Consider the following 15000-nt stretch of genomic DNA (forward strand, 5'->3'; position numbering starts at 1 on the left):
CTTGAATGGTAAGTGGAGCTGTGGGGATTGTTGGCCTGGGTATTCTGTTGCTGGTTCTCCCCCTCCCTCCCCCCTGTGTGTGTGTGTGTGTGTGTGTGTGTGTGTGTGTGTGTGTGTGCTTATTTTTGAAGGCTGAACATCTCGTGCATTAGCTGGGAAGATGATGGTGATGATGATGATGATGATGATTATGGTGATGATGATGATGATGATGATGATGATGGTGGTGGTGGTGGTGGTGAGTATTAATAGAGATGAATGGTTAAAGTGAGGGATACTGATGGGATGGAGGACTCTCTCTCTCTCTCTCTCTCTCTCTCTCTCTCTCTCTGGCACCTGACGAGTGTGAGAGAGACAGGAAGTGTACGAAACACCCAGTTCTGGCCTAAAAGTAATCTTAAGCATTCCTAACACCGATTCCTTAGCGATTTATTTTGGACATTAAAGCTGTAGGTTAAGACAGTACTAAGACTATATAATTTTCATAACACTTCTTCGTGACTAGCACCATCTCCTAGTTTTAATCGCCCGCTACGGCTCAGCATTCAAGATAGAGAGAGAAATTTTAGACAAAGTGATAATGAAGAGAGTATAGGTAGTGACGTAAGAAGGAAGAGAAGCTCTGTGTGTGTGTGTGTGTGTGTGTGTGTGTGTGTGTGTGTGTGTGTGTGTGTGTGTGTGTGTAAGTTAGGTGTAATAGTCCACAGGGAGGTGTGTGAAGGGTAGGATGTAGGCAGTGTGAACAAATAAAGGAGACTATGGGTAGGGTGGGTGGTGGAGAGGGACGCCTTCACGTGGTGGCACTAATCATAATCGAGCAACTCAGTGTCTCCCTCCGTATCCCTCGAAAGGAGGATTGTGATCTGCAGGAGAATGATAACTTCAGCCTGCAGTCCACTGGGTTCGCGTCGAGATGAGCCTAAGAAAGCAACATCAACATCAACAGCATGGGTAGGGTGAAGTGGGTAGGGTGTTGTTTAAAGGGTAGGGTGTTGGCAGGGTGTGGGTAGAAAGGGTAGGAAGTGAGTACACAGGGTTTGGCAGGGTGTAGATAAAACATGGTAGGGTGTGGGTGGTGTATGGATGAGAGGAGATGAGTGAGACTGCCTATTCAAAGAGGGTGTGTGTGTGTGTGTGTGTGTGTGTGTGTGTGTGTGTGTGTGTGTGTGTGTGTGTGTGTAGTGGGATGGCACTTGGCAGGGCACTCTGACACACACACACACACACACACACACACACACACACACACACACACACACACCACGTGATCACCACACGACTTAGAAATGAGGCCTAATGTCTCGCCTGTGTCGCCTCTTCTAAACTGTCTACATTAAAGTGTACCAAACCAGCCTGGGGGAGAGACGGCATTACGTCAACACTCCATAAAAAAAAAAAAAAAATGCAATCCTTTTCATTCTTCATTTATATCCGACTCTGGGCATAGACTTAATGACCCTTTTACTGAGGCCTACCCCGCTTCATGTCATCAATAATTCCAGTGTCAACATCTACGAGAGGGACGCCTTCACGTGGTGGCACCGACATGACCGAGTGACTCCTCTGCCTGGTTATGCAAACAGCCCTCAGCTCCCGCCCTACCTCTGAGGGGAGGATGGTGGACTGCAGGAGAGAGTAACTTCAGCCTGTAGTCCACTGGGTTCGCGTTTTTGATGAACCTGGGGCTAAAGCAACAACAGCAACAGCAACAACAACAACTACTGCTGCTACTACTGCTACTACATACTACTACTGCTACTATATGCTACTACTACTACTACGACTACTACTACTACTACTACTACTACTACTACTATGCTATATTGCGCGTTTACTCTAACCTGACATAGATCCCTAACCCCTTTCAGCTCAGTTAATGGCCAGGTGTTGTCAGACTGGAGGGTTGATTTGACTGGTAACCAAGGAGATTCAGTCCAACCTCATAACTACTCTTCGTAATTCACGCAATCACGACTTAGTATTTAAATGTGCTTAGTCTGGTCCAATTCCCTCAGGTGAAAACAGCTACCGTGTGATATTCTAACCTGCTACTGTCTTACCTGCAGGTGCACACGACTCCCCTGGCCACCCCTAAACGACCACACGACCACTACGACCACCCCACGACCCGAAGAGAGGGAGAGGGAGAGGGAGGAGGAAAAGAAGGGAGAGAGAAAGGTGGGAAGAAGGAAAAGAAGCGAGGAAGTGAGAAGGAAAGAAGAAACAAAGAAGAAAGATACGGAAAGGAGGAAGAGTAAAGAAGGAAGGAAAGGAAGGAAAGCAAAGAAGGGAAGGGAGAAAAGGCAGAGAAGAAGAGGGAAGGAGCGAAGTGAGATAGGAGGAAAAGAAGAGAAAAGGAGAGAAGGGAGAAAGGAAGAGAAGGAGAGAGGAGAAAGGAAATGAATCTTGACACAGAAATGAGATTAGTCGACGAAAGTTGAGATTAAAATATGAGATAATAGTGAGATCAGTTTAGGTGATTTTAAAGTAAAGCGAAAGTATTCGAAAAAGTTTGAAAGAAATCGAAAAATGGTAAGAAAGTGATTAGATAAAATAAATTGAAGATAGAGAGATAGGGAGAAAAGAAAGCTGGAGTGAGAGAGTGAGATTAAAGAGAATTACAGTGAATTTAAAGCGAGCTGAAATTACACTCACGAAGGCTATTAGAGACCGACTGAGAAAATGAGATAGCTCAATGAGAGGAAGAGAGAGAGAGAGAGAGAGAGAGAGAAAGCAGTGAAAAATAAATACCTCTGAAGAAGTTAAGGAGCAGTGAGGATATGGAAAACTGGAAAGCTAAGTCTTCAAAGGCTAAAATTCCAGTTTGAAGAAGCTAAGAAAGATACAGAGAGGAAGAGAAAGCAACACAGAAGCAGTAAAAAGCTAAGTCTCTTAAAAAAAAGCTACAAATCACCGTCGGAAGAAGCTAAAAAAGGAAGCTAGAAAAACAGAAGATATATAGAAGCAGTGAAAAGGCAGCTAAGTCTTTCTGGGAAGCTAAAATCACTGAGGAAGAAAGCTAACAAGGAGGGCAGTGAAAGGACGAGATGAAATAAAGAAAGAAAAGGTAAACGCTAAGTCTTTATGAGAAAATTATGACAGTGAAGTGAGAGAGAGAGAGAGAGAGAGAGAGAGAGAGAGAGAGAGAGAGAGAGAGTAGATGGAGAGCAGTGAAAAGCTAAAATAATGATAAATAAGCGAATACGAAGCTAATTCTGACTGACAGCTAAAAAATAATCACTGTTGGAATAAGCTGTTGAAGAGAGAGCAGTGAAGGGGTAAGGAAATTAGCCATGAAGCAGTGAACGTAGGGAATTAAATAGCTGGGCAGTGAAATGGACAGTGAAAGAGACAACAAGAACAGAATTAGTAGTATCGTCACAACAAAAAATGGTCAGCAGTGAACGTGGAGCAGTGAAAGTATTGCCACATCGAGCAGTGAAGCGCATGGAAATAATGCAAAAAGAGCGGTGAAAAATTATACAAAATAGCAGTGACGAGCAGTGAAGAAATATGCGTCAGAGCGGTGAAGAATAATTTAAAGAGAGCAGTGAAAATATTGCAAAAAGAGCAGTGAAATATTACAAAAAGAGCAGTGAAAATATTACAAAAAGAGCAGTGAAATATTACAAAAAGAGCAGTGAAATATTACAAAAAGAGCAGTGAAAATATTGCAAAAAGAGCAGTGAAAATATTACAAAAAGAGCAGTGAAAATATTGCAAAAAGAGCAGTGAAAATATTACAAAAAGAGCAGTGAAAACATTACAAAAGAGCAGTGAAAATATTACAAAAAGAGCAGTGAAATATTACAAAAAGAGCAGTGAAAATATTACAAAAAGAGCAGTGAAAACATTACAAAAGAGCAGTGAAAGGTAAGGGAATAATATGGAATAATACAGAAGAGCAGCGAAGAGCAGTGAAAAGCAGTGAAAAATTACGAATGATACAAAAAAAAAAGCACTGAAGAGCAGTTAAACGAAGAATGCTACACAAAAAAAAGCAGTGAAAGCAGTGAAAATTAAGCATGGCACAAAAAGAGCAATGAAAAGCAGTGAAAAATTAAGAATGGCACAAAAAAGAGCAATGAAAGGCAGTGAAAAATTATGAATGGTCTAAGAGCAGTGAAAAAAATATTGGCAAAAGGAGGATTGAAGAGCAGGGCAGAATGATACACCCCTAACAGTGACCAACAGAGAAGACCACGAAGAGAGCAGTGAAAAAGCAGTGAAGAGCAATAAAACGGATTAGATATTGGCCTCTGCATCCAGTAGAGAAATCTAAGCAGTGAAATCAACTAGAAAATCAAGGAGCAGCAGTGATTAAGGAATGAGCAGTGAAAAGAAGGGAAGAGGAAATACAGAACCTAAGGAAACCAGAATGCAGTGACGTGGGAGAGCAGAAGTTATGCAGTGAAATTAACGAGCAAGAAAAATTCAATAACAGTGAGGCTGAGGAACAGTGCTATTTAGACTGTGTGAAATCAGATTCAAGTGTCATTAGGGAAAATAATAAATAAACAGTGAAATGATAATAAACCATAAAATTAATGGCAGTGAAAATAAGGCACTGTAAAAAAAGAATCCGTGAAATAAAAGCAATTTTAACTTAGCATCAGTTAGATCAAGAAACAGCGAAATTAAACATCACTAAAATTAAAGGAAATGAGAAAGAAAATAATACAGTGACAAATCAGTGAAAAAAGAAACTGAAAATTAAAACCAATGAAATAAAAAAAAAACAGAAATTTAGAAGGAGTGAAACTTAAAGAAAGTGAGAAAATTGAAGCTATTTTTAATCAGGAAAACTGTGACTCAAAGAAGTCAGTGAATTTAAGAAGCAGTGAAATCGAAGAAGATGGAGAACAACAAGAGAAGTGAGCGAGTGAGAAAGGAGAGAAGCTTCGTCCAGGTAAGTTAGAGAGAGAGAGAGAGAGAGAGAGAGAGAGAAAGAGAGAGAGAGAGAGCAGTGAGTGGCACATCCTTCCTCCCTTTTGCCTAGCCTCTACCTGCCTCACCCCACCCTGCCTCTCCCATCCCTGTCTCACCCCACCCTGCCTCACCCTTCCCTGCCTCTCCCATCCCTGTCTCACCCCACCCTGCTTCACCCTTCCCTGTCTCACCCCACCCTGCCTCTCCCATCTCTGTCTCACCCCACCCTGCCTCACCCCACCCTGCTTCACCACTCCCTGCCTCACCTCTCCCTGCCTCACCACTCCCTGCCTCACCTCTCCCTGCCTCACCCGGCCCTGCCTCACCCCTTCCTGCCTCACCCGACCCTGCCTCATCCCTCCCTCCTCATGTATGTGAAATTGCGTGTTTGTATGGGTTTGCGTGCGTAATTCTGTCTAGTTAAATTAATGTGTATGTGTGTGTGTGTGTGTGTGTGTGTGTGTGTGTGTGTGTGTGTGTGTGTGTGTGTGTGTGTGTGAAGTTGCATTTGTGAGTTTAGTGCGTGAGAAAGCGTATCTGTGTAGCCTACTTCTGTGTGTGTGTGTGTGTGTGTGTGTGTGTGTGTGTGTGTGTGTGTGTGTGTGTGTGTGTGTGTGTGTGAGAGAGAGAGAGAGAGAGTGTGTGTGTGTGTGTGAGGATTTGCGTGTGACTGCGTGCGTAAGAGCAGCTGAGAGAGATTTGGTTCCATATTCTGAGTACCAAGAGATGTTCCGTGGCACCTCTTCCTTAGCGATTTATTTATTTATTTTCCTACACCTTAACACTTTCTTGTATGCTATTTATATCGTTTTAATATCGACATAGAAAAATACTGGCTGATATTGAGATGGTATGTGCAGAATAAATCGGTAAGGAAGGGGTGTTACCAGATCTCCCTAGGCTGTGTACCCAAGGAGGTCTAGTAGTGGTGTGTGTGGGTTGGAGAGAGAGAGAGAGAGAGAGAGAGAGATGTGAGTGTTGAAGTTGGCAGTTATCACCATTACCATCTATAATTTAATAAATGTATAATGAGAGAGAGAGAGAGAGAGAGAGAGAGAGAATAGGTCAGTGTGGGCGAAATAACTGTATCGTACGTGTGTCTGGAATCGAAAAACCACACACACACACACACACACACACACACACACCTGGTGCTGGAGAGGGACACCTTCACGTGGTGGCAGCGATATAACCCGTCGGCCCCACTGTCTATTTATACACACGTCCCTCATCTTCCCCCTCATCCCCCGAAAGGAAGATGATGAACGACAGAAGAAGGGAATTGCAGCCTCCAGTCCACCGGGTTCACTGGGTTCGCGTTCAGATGAGCTTGGAACCACCACCACCACCACAACCACAACAACAATAAAAAAGAAATATTTAGTTGATATTGACTGCTTCCTCCTGATTCAGCTTTTGGGAGACCCGTAAGTGGCCTTGGGGATTTCGTTACGTACCTTCTTTTGCTATTTATCCTACCTATTTATCCCTCATTTGCCACTTGTATGCTACTGATGCAATGAATGTTGATGCTAATGAGGTATGAACAAGGTAGAAGACAATGTTAAGGCGTAATAAGCTGCACTGACGGGTCTTAAGTTGCCTCCCGTATCGCTAAAAATACGAACATAAGGATCGATTTCTAAGTAATTTTTAATACTTCGTAACACCTCTCCCTTAGCGACTTATTCTACAGTTTACATCTCAGTGTACTCTTAGACGATGCCCGTACTGAAGGGGGTTAAATTGCCTGTAGAAGAATGTTAAGGCTGGGAATTTTAAATGTTGTGACAAGGCCATTCACGTTGCATGGGAGTCTTCGGATCACCTGTTCGTCTGCGATATATTTTGCGTATTAAGTCTCATTTCCTCTTGGAAGATATTTATATCTTTTTAACAGAGGCATAGTCTGCATAAATAACGTTCATGAGGATATTAAACGAGTCTAAACCAGAATAATTTGCCGAGACATAGGCGTTGAGAAATCCACAGCCAACGGGATAGTGCCCAGCGAAGAGGTGAGCCGAGTTGTTTGTTTACGTTTGAGAAGTGAGAAAGATAAACATAAATATCCACGTAAAAGAAGCTGCTATAGACGCGTTGTTGTTGTTGCTGCGTCGTTGTTATTCTTGTTGCTGTCCCAAGTTAATGTGGACGTGCACACGGTGGAGTGCAGGCTGGAGTTACCCTTTCCCTGCACTCCACCATTCTCGTTTTGGGGGATAGGGAGGGTGTTGAGGGACACTGTTTACCCGGGCAATGGAGCCGCTCAGTGATAGCCGTGCCACCACCCGAAGGCATCCCTCTCCAGCATCGTATACAAGAGAGGAACTGAGGGACGTTTGAATGACTGGATAGCCAAGCCGCCCAGTCATATCAGTGCCACCACGTGAAGGGGACCAGACTTGTAATTGTTCTACACGAGAGAGAGAGAGAGAGAGAGAGAGAGAGAGAGAGAGAGAGAGAGAGAGAGAGAAGGAGAGAGAGAGACAGACAGACAGACAGAGACAGAGACAGACAGACAGACAGACTGAGAGAGAGGCAGAGCTAGACAGACAAACAAAAAGACAGAGACAGACAAATAGGTACACAGACAGACAGCAACGCAGAAAGATAGCAAACTTGTGTCAAATGAAATGCTAGGTGAAAGGTGAACGCTAAAATGACCCAGTATTCCAGGTCACAGCCTCCATTTAGCAAAGAAGAATGAGAAAGTTCAAAGTTCAAAGGTCAGAGATTATTTCCAGCTCCGCATCGTCTGCACAGCTTCCGCGCTTTGCAATATTTGTGAAAGATTGTGATACCAGGGAATTACACTACAGTTCGTTCACCTTAAATTGGTCCAGATTTTCGTTTTCATCCTTTCTGCTGCTTGTTTCACTTGTTTCGGTGTGTGTGTGTGTGTGTGTGTGTGTGAGAGAGAGAGAGAGAGAGAGAGAGAGTTCTTTTCCCCTTTTTAGACCTATGAAGTCACACTAGCGGGTAATTTCCTGGAAGCGTGACATCAGAGGTAGGGGGTGAGAGTGAGCAAACTGCGCTTCATCACCATCATCATCACATACTCATATCATCATCGTCACCACCATCATTATCATCATCATCATTATCATCATCATCATCATCATGGCTAAGAAATACTAAAATGGAAAAATAAAAATGGTTAAAGGAGGTTGTTGTGGAGAAAATTTGTGTTAAAAGTATAATGGCCAGGTGCGTGAGAGAGAGAGAGAGAGAGAGAGAGAGAGAGAGAGAGCGGAGATGAGAAGAGAGGGATGAGTTGGATGGATAAGTAACTGAATGAGTAGGTTAAAGTGTATGTGTGTGTGCGAGAAATAGAGATAGAGATAGATAGATAGATAGATAGATAGATAGAGAGAGAGAGAGAAAGAAAGAAAGAGACTGAGAGAGAGGGGAGGGGGGGGGGTGTCTGCAAGAGTCGAGCCAAGCCTCTCAACCAGTCGGACTTGGGGCGTGGTGGTGCGAGGAGCGTGTGGCGGAGAGGGCCAGGTGTGGGCGGAAATCTGTCTCACATTTTTCACTTTTTTCAATTTTCCGACGACACCGAACGACCAGGAACGACCGAACGTCCTGTGTCGAGTAATGTTCTGAGCGGTCGTGCCAGTGCTCATGCGACGTAGACATGTGCAAGCATCTGGGGGTGTTGTTTGTGCATGTGAAGTTGCCTGGGAGTGGGCCGACTGTGTATTGCATAGTTATATTATAAGGCTTCGTAGCACCGTACCCATTTATTCTGGACATTTACACCTCCAGATGCCCATTTTATTTTATTGGGCCAACTGTCATTATTAAAGTGATATAGACAGCATACAAGACACAGTTAAAGTAGAATGGGCAAAATAATTCGCTAATGAAAGTGTGACACGAAGCTTGCTATGCAGAAAAATATCGCAAAGGATGATGTGTTACGAAATCCCCAAAGCAATTCAACACCTTTAGTGCAGTCACGTCTATTTTTATCTTACATATTGATAAGTGACGAAAAAAAATCAGAATGAATGTTTGTGTGGGAGGGGATGGTGTGGGGTGAGTGTGTGTGTACATGAAGAAAGACGAAAATATGCAAGACGGTTTTGGAAAATAATGTCGAACAATAGCATGAAACAAAGTGACATGAGTATTTTTTTAACAACAATGGAGCGAGATTTTGGAGCATGTGTGAAAGGATTGTGAAGTGGAACTGTGACTGTGAAAAAAATCCATCTTGTGTTTTTTAAAATGTGAAACACTAGAAAAAGATATGCAACATGTTCATCCTCAATTTTTCGTTGCCCATAACGTATAAATAATTTCGTCCTGTACCAGAAAACACAAATGGTGTAAAAATTAATGTGGCGTTAAATATTTGCGATTTGTGTTAGACGAAATATGTGGAGAAAACTAGAATACGTGTTCGCTTTTTTATATTGTTAATCGTAAAGTTGAGGAAAATCTTTAACCTGGGCGAGTCGAAAATTGGAAATAAATTCGTTATGACAACTGTGGTAAGTAGAGATGAAAATGAGCAAAAATTAAGTTGTTTATTGACTGGCCATTTGCAGGGTTGATTATTCGCACGCATGGCTATTCTCACACGTGATTATTCGCACCCAGGCCTGTTGGCACACATGATTAGTCTCACACATGATTATTTGTGTTCATGATTACTAGTACAGTTGATTATTTACACACACACACACACACACACACACACACACACACACACACACCGCTCGTTGGTGCAGTGGTAACGCTCTCGCTTGCCATCTGGTAGACGGGAGTTCGCGCCTCGCTCAGGTTGCGAAAAGTTTCACTGACGAAATGGGTGGTTACTGTCCCCCTTGAGCAAGGGGACGGGTGTGTGCGTGTGTGAAGGTCACAGCCTTGCCCTTAGATCGGACTATATGAGCTCTCAGCTCCCTTCCGGGAGGGTAAAAGCTGACGATCACGACCATCAAGTGATCCTGACCGACCCGGTGAATTACACACACACACACACACGTATAGTTACATCCACTTAGTTCATCGTCTCTCTCTCTCTTTCTCGTAGCCTCTAGTTCAGACCTGCATTTCAGTTCTTTACTCACTTTCACTCTCTGTCTGTCTGTCTGTCGCTCCCACACTTTCAGCCAGTCGCAGAAGATATATACTGTACACACACACACACACACACACACACACACACATATATATATATATATATATATATATATATATATATATATATATGCAGAGAGAGAGAGAGAGAGAGAGAGAGATAAAGAGAGAGTGAGTAGGTTAAAGTATGTAGGCTTAAATGTTTGAGAGAGAGAGAGAGAGAGAGAGAGAGAGAGAGAGAGAGAGAGATGGGGTTAAAGTATGTAGGCTTAAATGTTTGAGAGAGAGAGAGAGAGAGAGAGAGAGAGAGAGAGAGAGAGAGAGAGAGAGAGAGAGAGATGGGGTTAAAGTATGTAGGCTTAAATGTTTGAGAGAGAGAGAGAGAGAGAGAGAGAGAGAGAGAGAGAGAGAGAGAGAGAGAGAGAGAGAGAGAGAGAGAGAGAGAGAGAGAGAGTCTAATGGCAATATTTACGTCTCACAAGTCACATCCGGCCCAGGAAAATTAATGTTGTTATGTGGTTCCCCTTTGCACCTAACAGTAAAAGAATCTCTCTCTCTCTCTCTCTCTCTCTCTCTCTCTCTCTCTCTCTCTTCAAAGTTCCATTGCACACGTCGCTCACCACCCAAAAGTTAAGGTAAAAAAATAATAAAAAATAATTTTAATAAAGCATCACCAGAGTTGAAGAGCTTATGATTCACGTGCAGATGAGAGAGAGAGAGAGAGAGAGAGAGAGAGAGAGAGAGAGAGAGAGTTGGACAGCTTGAAATGGAAGTTGACTGAAAACAGGTGAGGGTATGCGGGAGAGAGAGAGAGAGAGAGAGAGAGAGAGAGAGACTAAACTCACTCCCCACTATCTCAGGGCCAGGTGTGTGTGTGTGTGTGTGTGTGTGTGTGTGTGTGTGTGTGAAGCAGATGTATGTATTTATGTATGTGTGTATGTGTGTATGTATGCATATATGTATGCCTGTATGTACAGTACGTGTGTGTTTATTTATGCATGTGTGTGAAGCATGTCTGTGTGTCTGCGTGTTTGTATGTGACGCAAGTGTGTGTGTGTGTGTGTGTGTGTGTGTGTGTGTGTGTGTGTGTGTGTGTGTGTGTGTTTACCAGCCTAGCCCATCTCCTTATATGTGAGTGTCTGATATGTGACGGTGGTAGTTGTGGTAGATTTCGCTGTTGTGGTTGTGGTAGCGATGATGGTAAATTGTGGTGCTGGTGATGGTTGTGGCAGTTGTAGTGGTAGCTGTGGTTATTGCAGTTCTTGTAGTGTTGGATGTTGTTGTGGTAGTTGTGGTAGGGCTACCCGATGATACTGCGGTGATGGTGATTGTTTAGGGGTTGTGGTAGTGGTGGTGACTTGGGTGACTATAGCGTTAAGAATAAGTCTCCAAGAAACAGGTGTTTAGGGCCAGAGCCAGTCCCTACAAAACACTGGCCACATCCGTCCACTCACCAGACGTGGGCTGGATTCTTAGCGGCCGTGGAGATGTCGCAACACCTCCCCCTTCCCGAATTATTTTGCACATTACATACCAGAAAATAATTTTAAAAGCTTATGTTTAATCCTCTATTAGACGTAGTAAAAGTGACTTTGAAGATTCTGTAACACCTCTCTCTTAGCGATTTATTTAGAAGCTGATAATCCCATGAAAGTAGAGATTAAATTTACGCCATTTCTTTCAATATTACTACGGATCTACACCCTATCCATAGCACTTCTTCATGACTAGCACCGTATATTCTGGTGTTAATATTTGGCTACAGCTCAGAAGCCAAGGAGAGAGATGGTGATTTTAGGCCAAGTTAAAGTGAAAAGAGTATAAGTGAGGATGGTAGGGTTGTCGCATCCCTCCCCCCTCCTCTCTCTCTCTCTCTCTCTCTCTGTCTCTCTCTCTCTCTTACAGACGTCCAAACCCACACACTCTATCCCACTCACATTCTCTCTCTCCCCCTCTCTCTCTCTCTCTAATAAATCCAATGTAGAGGTCTTAACGGGGATAGAGAAGTCCTAGAACTGCTGGATCATTGTTAGATTAAGGTCAGCGAAAATATATACCGGTATCACTACACCACACCGCACCACACCACACCACACCACACCACACCACACCACACCACACCACTCGTTTATCTGCCATCCACCCCACACTTAAAATTTCTATCTTTAATCAGTTTCTCTCAACACCTGCATCTAAAAGTTGTATAGATTTATAATATTTAGATGGAAAACGGTATCTGGCGGCAGTTGGAAATGAATACACACACACACACACACACACACACACACACACACACACACACACACACACACACACACACACACACACACACACACACACACACACACACACACACACACACCTGTTCAATATAGCTTTTTAAAAATGTCTTCATCATTCTATTGCTCACATCAGAAGAGTATTAATAGAAAGGTTAGTGACTTTCTCTCTCTCTCTCTCTCTCTCTCTCTCTCTCTCCTCCATCTGTGTGTGTGTGTGTGTGTGTGTGTGTGTGTGTGTGTGTGTGTGTGTGTGTGTGTGTGTGTGTGTGTGTGTGTGTGTGTGTGCGAGGAAGATAAGTGAGAGTGAGCGAAGGAGTGAGCGAGCGTGAGAGAAATGAGAGCAATCCCAGGAAAAAACACACCCTCTATCTTGAACACATTTTATTAATTCATTTACTTTGATCTCGTGCCAGAGAGAGAAAGAGAGAGAGAGAGAGAGGGAGGGAGAGGGAGATTAGTAGTATTAATGTTACTCTAATTTTATTATTATTATTATTATTATTATTATTGTTGTTGTTGTTGTTGTTATTGGTGTTGTTACGGTGTTGGTGGTGTTGGTTGTGGTGTGGGTGAGACAGGGTGAGGCAGGGATGTGTGGGTGAGGCAGGGATAATGTGGGTGAGACAGGGGTTGTGTGGGTGAGGCAGGGGTTGTGTGGGTGAGGCAGGAGTTGTGTGGGTGAGGCATGGGTGGTGTGGGTGAGGCATGGGTGGTGTGGGTGTGGCAGGGGTGGTGTGGGTGTGGCAGGGGTGGTGTTGGTGAGGCAGGGGTGTTGTGGGTGAGGCAGGGTAAGTTCGGGGTGAGGCAGGTCGACCCCCACTATATATAGCTAAGCTCTGCCTTACCGCGTCATTATTGCCAAGCTATTCCGGACAGTTAGGTCAGGCAGAGTTAGGTTAGGCAGAGGGAAGGTAGACAGAGTTAGGTTAGCTATGGTTAGTGTAGGCAGAGTTAGGTGGAGACTGGTTAGTCAGAGTAAGTTAGTGGGGAGAGTAAGGTAGAGTTAAGGCAGGTAGAGTTAGGACAGGAGGAGTTAGGACTAGGTTAGATAGAGTTAGGAGAGGCCTACACATCTGCACACATAATTCAGGCAGATGAGCATCCCTACTCATGAACGCGGCTTTATAATTGGATAGAGGTGGATATGGGTCAGTAGAATTAGGTAGGAGGCAGGCAGTTACGGAGAGTTAAAATAAATAGTGAGATCTAATGGAAGCAGGATTTGTGTGTGTGTGTGTGTGTGTGTGTGTGTGTGTGTGTGTGTGTGTGTGTGTGTGTGTAATTTCTCTCGTCCTCGCTCTCTTTTTGCCCATTTATATTCTTCCTTTTTTCTTTCACTTCATTTACCCCTGATCATCTCTCTCTCTCTCTCTCTCTCTCTCTCTCTCTCTCTCTCCACGCAAAATTTTTGATGCGTAAAAATATAATCAGCTAATGTTAAAGAACACAATGAGGGTGTGGCTGTGTGATGAGGTACAGTGGTGCGGTGTGGTGTGGTGTGGTGTGGTGTGGTATAGTGTGATGTAATGGTGAGAGAGAGAGAGAGAGAGAGAGAGAGAGAGAGAGAGAGAGAGGCGTGGTAGAGACAATGACATAATGACTCCAGGAATCTACCAACAGCTGTGTTCCTGTGCTGCATTCCTTCCCATACGTCTTAACATTAAAATAGCCTTTATCTATTTGTCTATCTATCAGTCTATCTATCTATTTGTCTATCCATTCATCCATCTATAACTGCCTCCGTCTGTCTGTCTCTATCAGTCGATCTATCTATCTATCCATCTATCTTTCTGTTAATATAATCTCTATCTTCCTCTTTGTCAGTCTGTCTACCTATTTATCTATCTACCTGTCTATCTACGTAATGTGTGAGAGACAGGTTGTATGTACGTGTGTGTGTGTGTGTGTGTGTGTGTGTGTACATTCCATCACACCTCTGTTTATAATGCTGAGGCGCTCTTCCCTTTCACCTCTCTCTCTCTCTCTCTCTCTCACTAAGTCCTCAAAATTGGTAACATTAAACCATCCGCTTCTGCATCTGTCTCTCTCTCTCTCTCTCTCTCTCTCTCTCTCTCTCTCTCAGGTTCCTATACCATTCAACACTTCCTAGAGCGGTTTATCAAAGAGAGAGAGAGAGAGAGAAAGAGAGAGAGGAGGGGGGGGGAGTAAGGGAGAGACATATTTCAAGGATTGGCTCAGCGTCAGAAGGAACTTGCAGTAGGTGATGTTTATACTGTCCCCCCCACTCTCTCTCTCTCTCTCTCTCTCTCTCTCTCTCTCTCTCTCTCTCTGTATATCTATATCTATATCTATCTATCTATCTATCTATCTATCTATCTATCTATCTATCTATATATATATATATATATATATATATATATATATATATATATATATATATATATAAATGCATGTATGTATGTATACGAGTATATGTATGTTCTTGGTCGTAGGTATTGTGTATAATCGTCCTTACATCATAACTTAGCCTAAATTCTCTTTCTTTTTCAACTTATTTTTTTTCCAGTGGCAGAAAAAGATAATACTACGGCTCTACATCCTTTCTATGGCACTTCTTCGTGACTAAGATTATAATCTGGTGTTAATTCCCTGCTTCATCTCAGCATCCAAGAGGAGGAGATGGCAATATCAGGAGAGGTTAGAGTGAAAAAAGTTAGGTGACACAGCCAGCCTC

General features: G+C 43.2%; 1 protein-coding gene and 1 long non-coding RNA gene across 5 annotated transcripts in view; both read left to right on the top strand.

The window, feature by feature from the left end:
• LOC145392224 (uncharacterized) overlaps positions 1 to 2573 on the top strand; it is a 6777-nt gene extending 4204 nt beyond the window's left edge. Inside the window, exon 2 of the long non-coding RNA XR_013895951.1 lies at positions 2067 to 2573. This is a non-coding gene — a long non-coding RNA (uncharacterized LOC145392224). The remainder of the gene's footprint in view (positions 1 to 2066) is intronic.
• A 2254-nt stretch (positions 2574 to 4827) lies between these two features.
• LOC145392268 (uncharacterized) overlaps positions 4828 to 15000 on the top strand; it is a 54132-nt gene continuing 43959 nt past the window's right edge. For 3 of the 4 annotated variants that reach the window (XM_080266735.1, XM_080266737.1, XM_080266736.1), the window contains exon 1: positions 8398 to 8436. Coding sequence is in view for 1 of the 4 variants with exons in the window: in XM_080266738.1 (XP_080122864.1) it covers positions 4856 to 4909 (54 nt within the window). In the remaining 3 variants the exon portion in view is untranslated. Of the gene's footprint in view, positions 4910 to 8397; positions 8437 to 15000 lie in introns of those variants that run through there. The other variant, XM_080266738.1, reaches the window with a different exon arrangement.

Source organism: Coenobita brevimanus, chromosome 21, assembly GCF_032717465.1.
Source record: "Coenobita brevimanus isolate Jiangsu-jjx chromosome 21, ASM3271746v2, whole genome shotgun sequence".
NCBI lineage: Eukaryota > Metazoa > Arthropoda > Malacostraca > Decapoda > Coenobitidae > Coenobita > Coenobita brevimanus.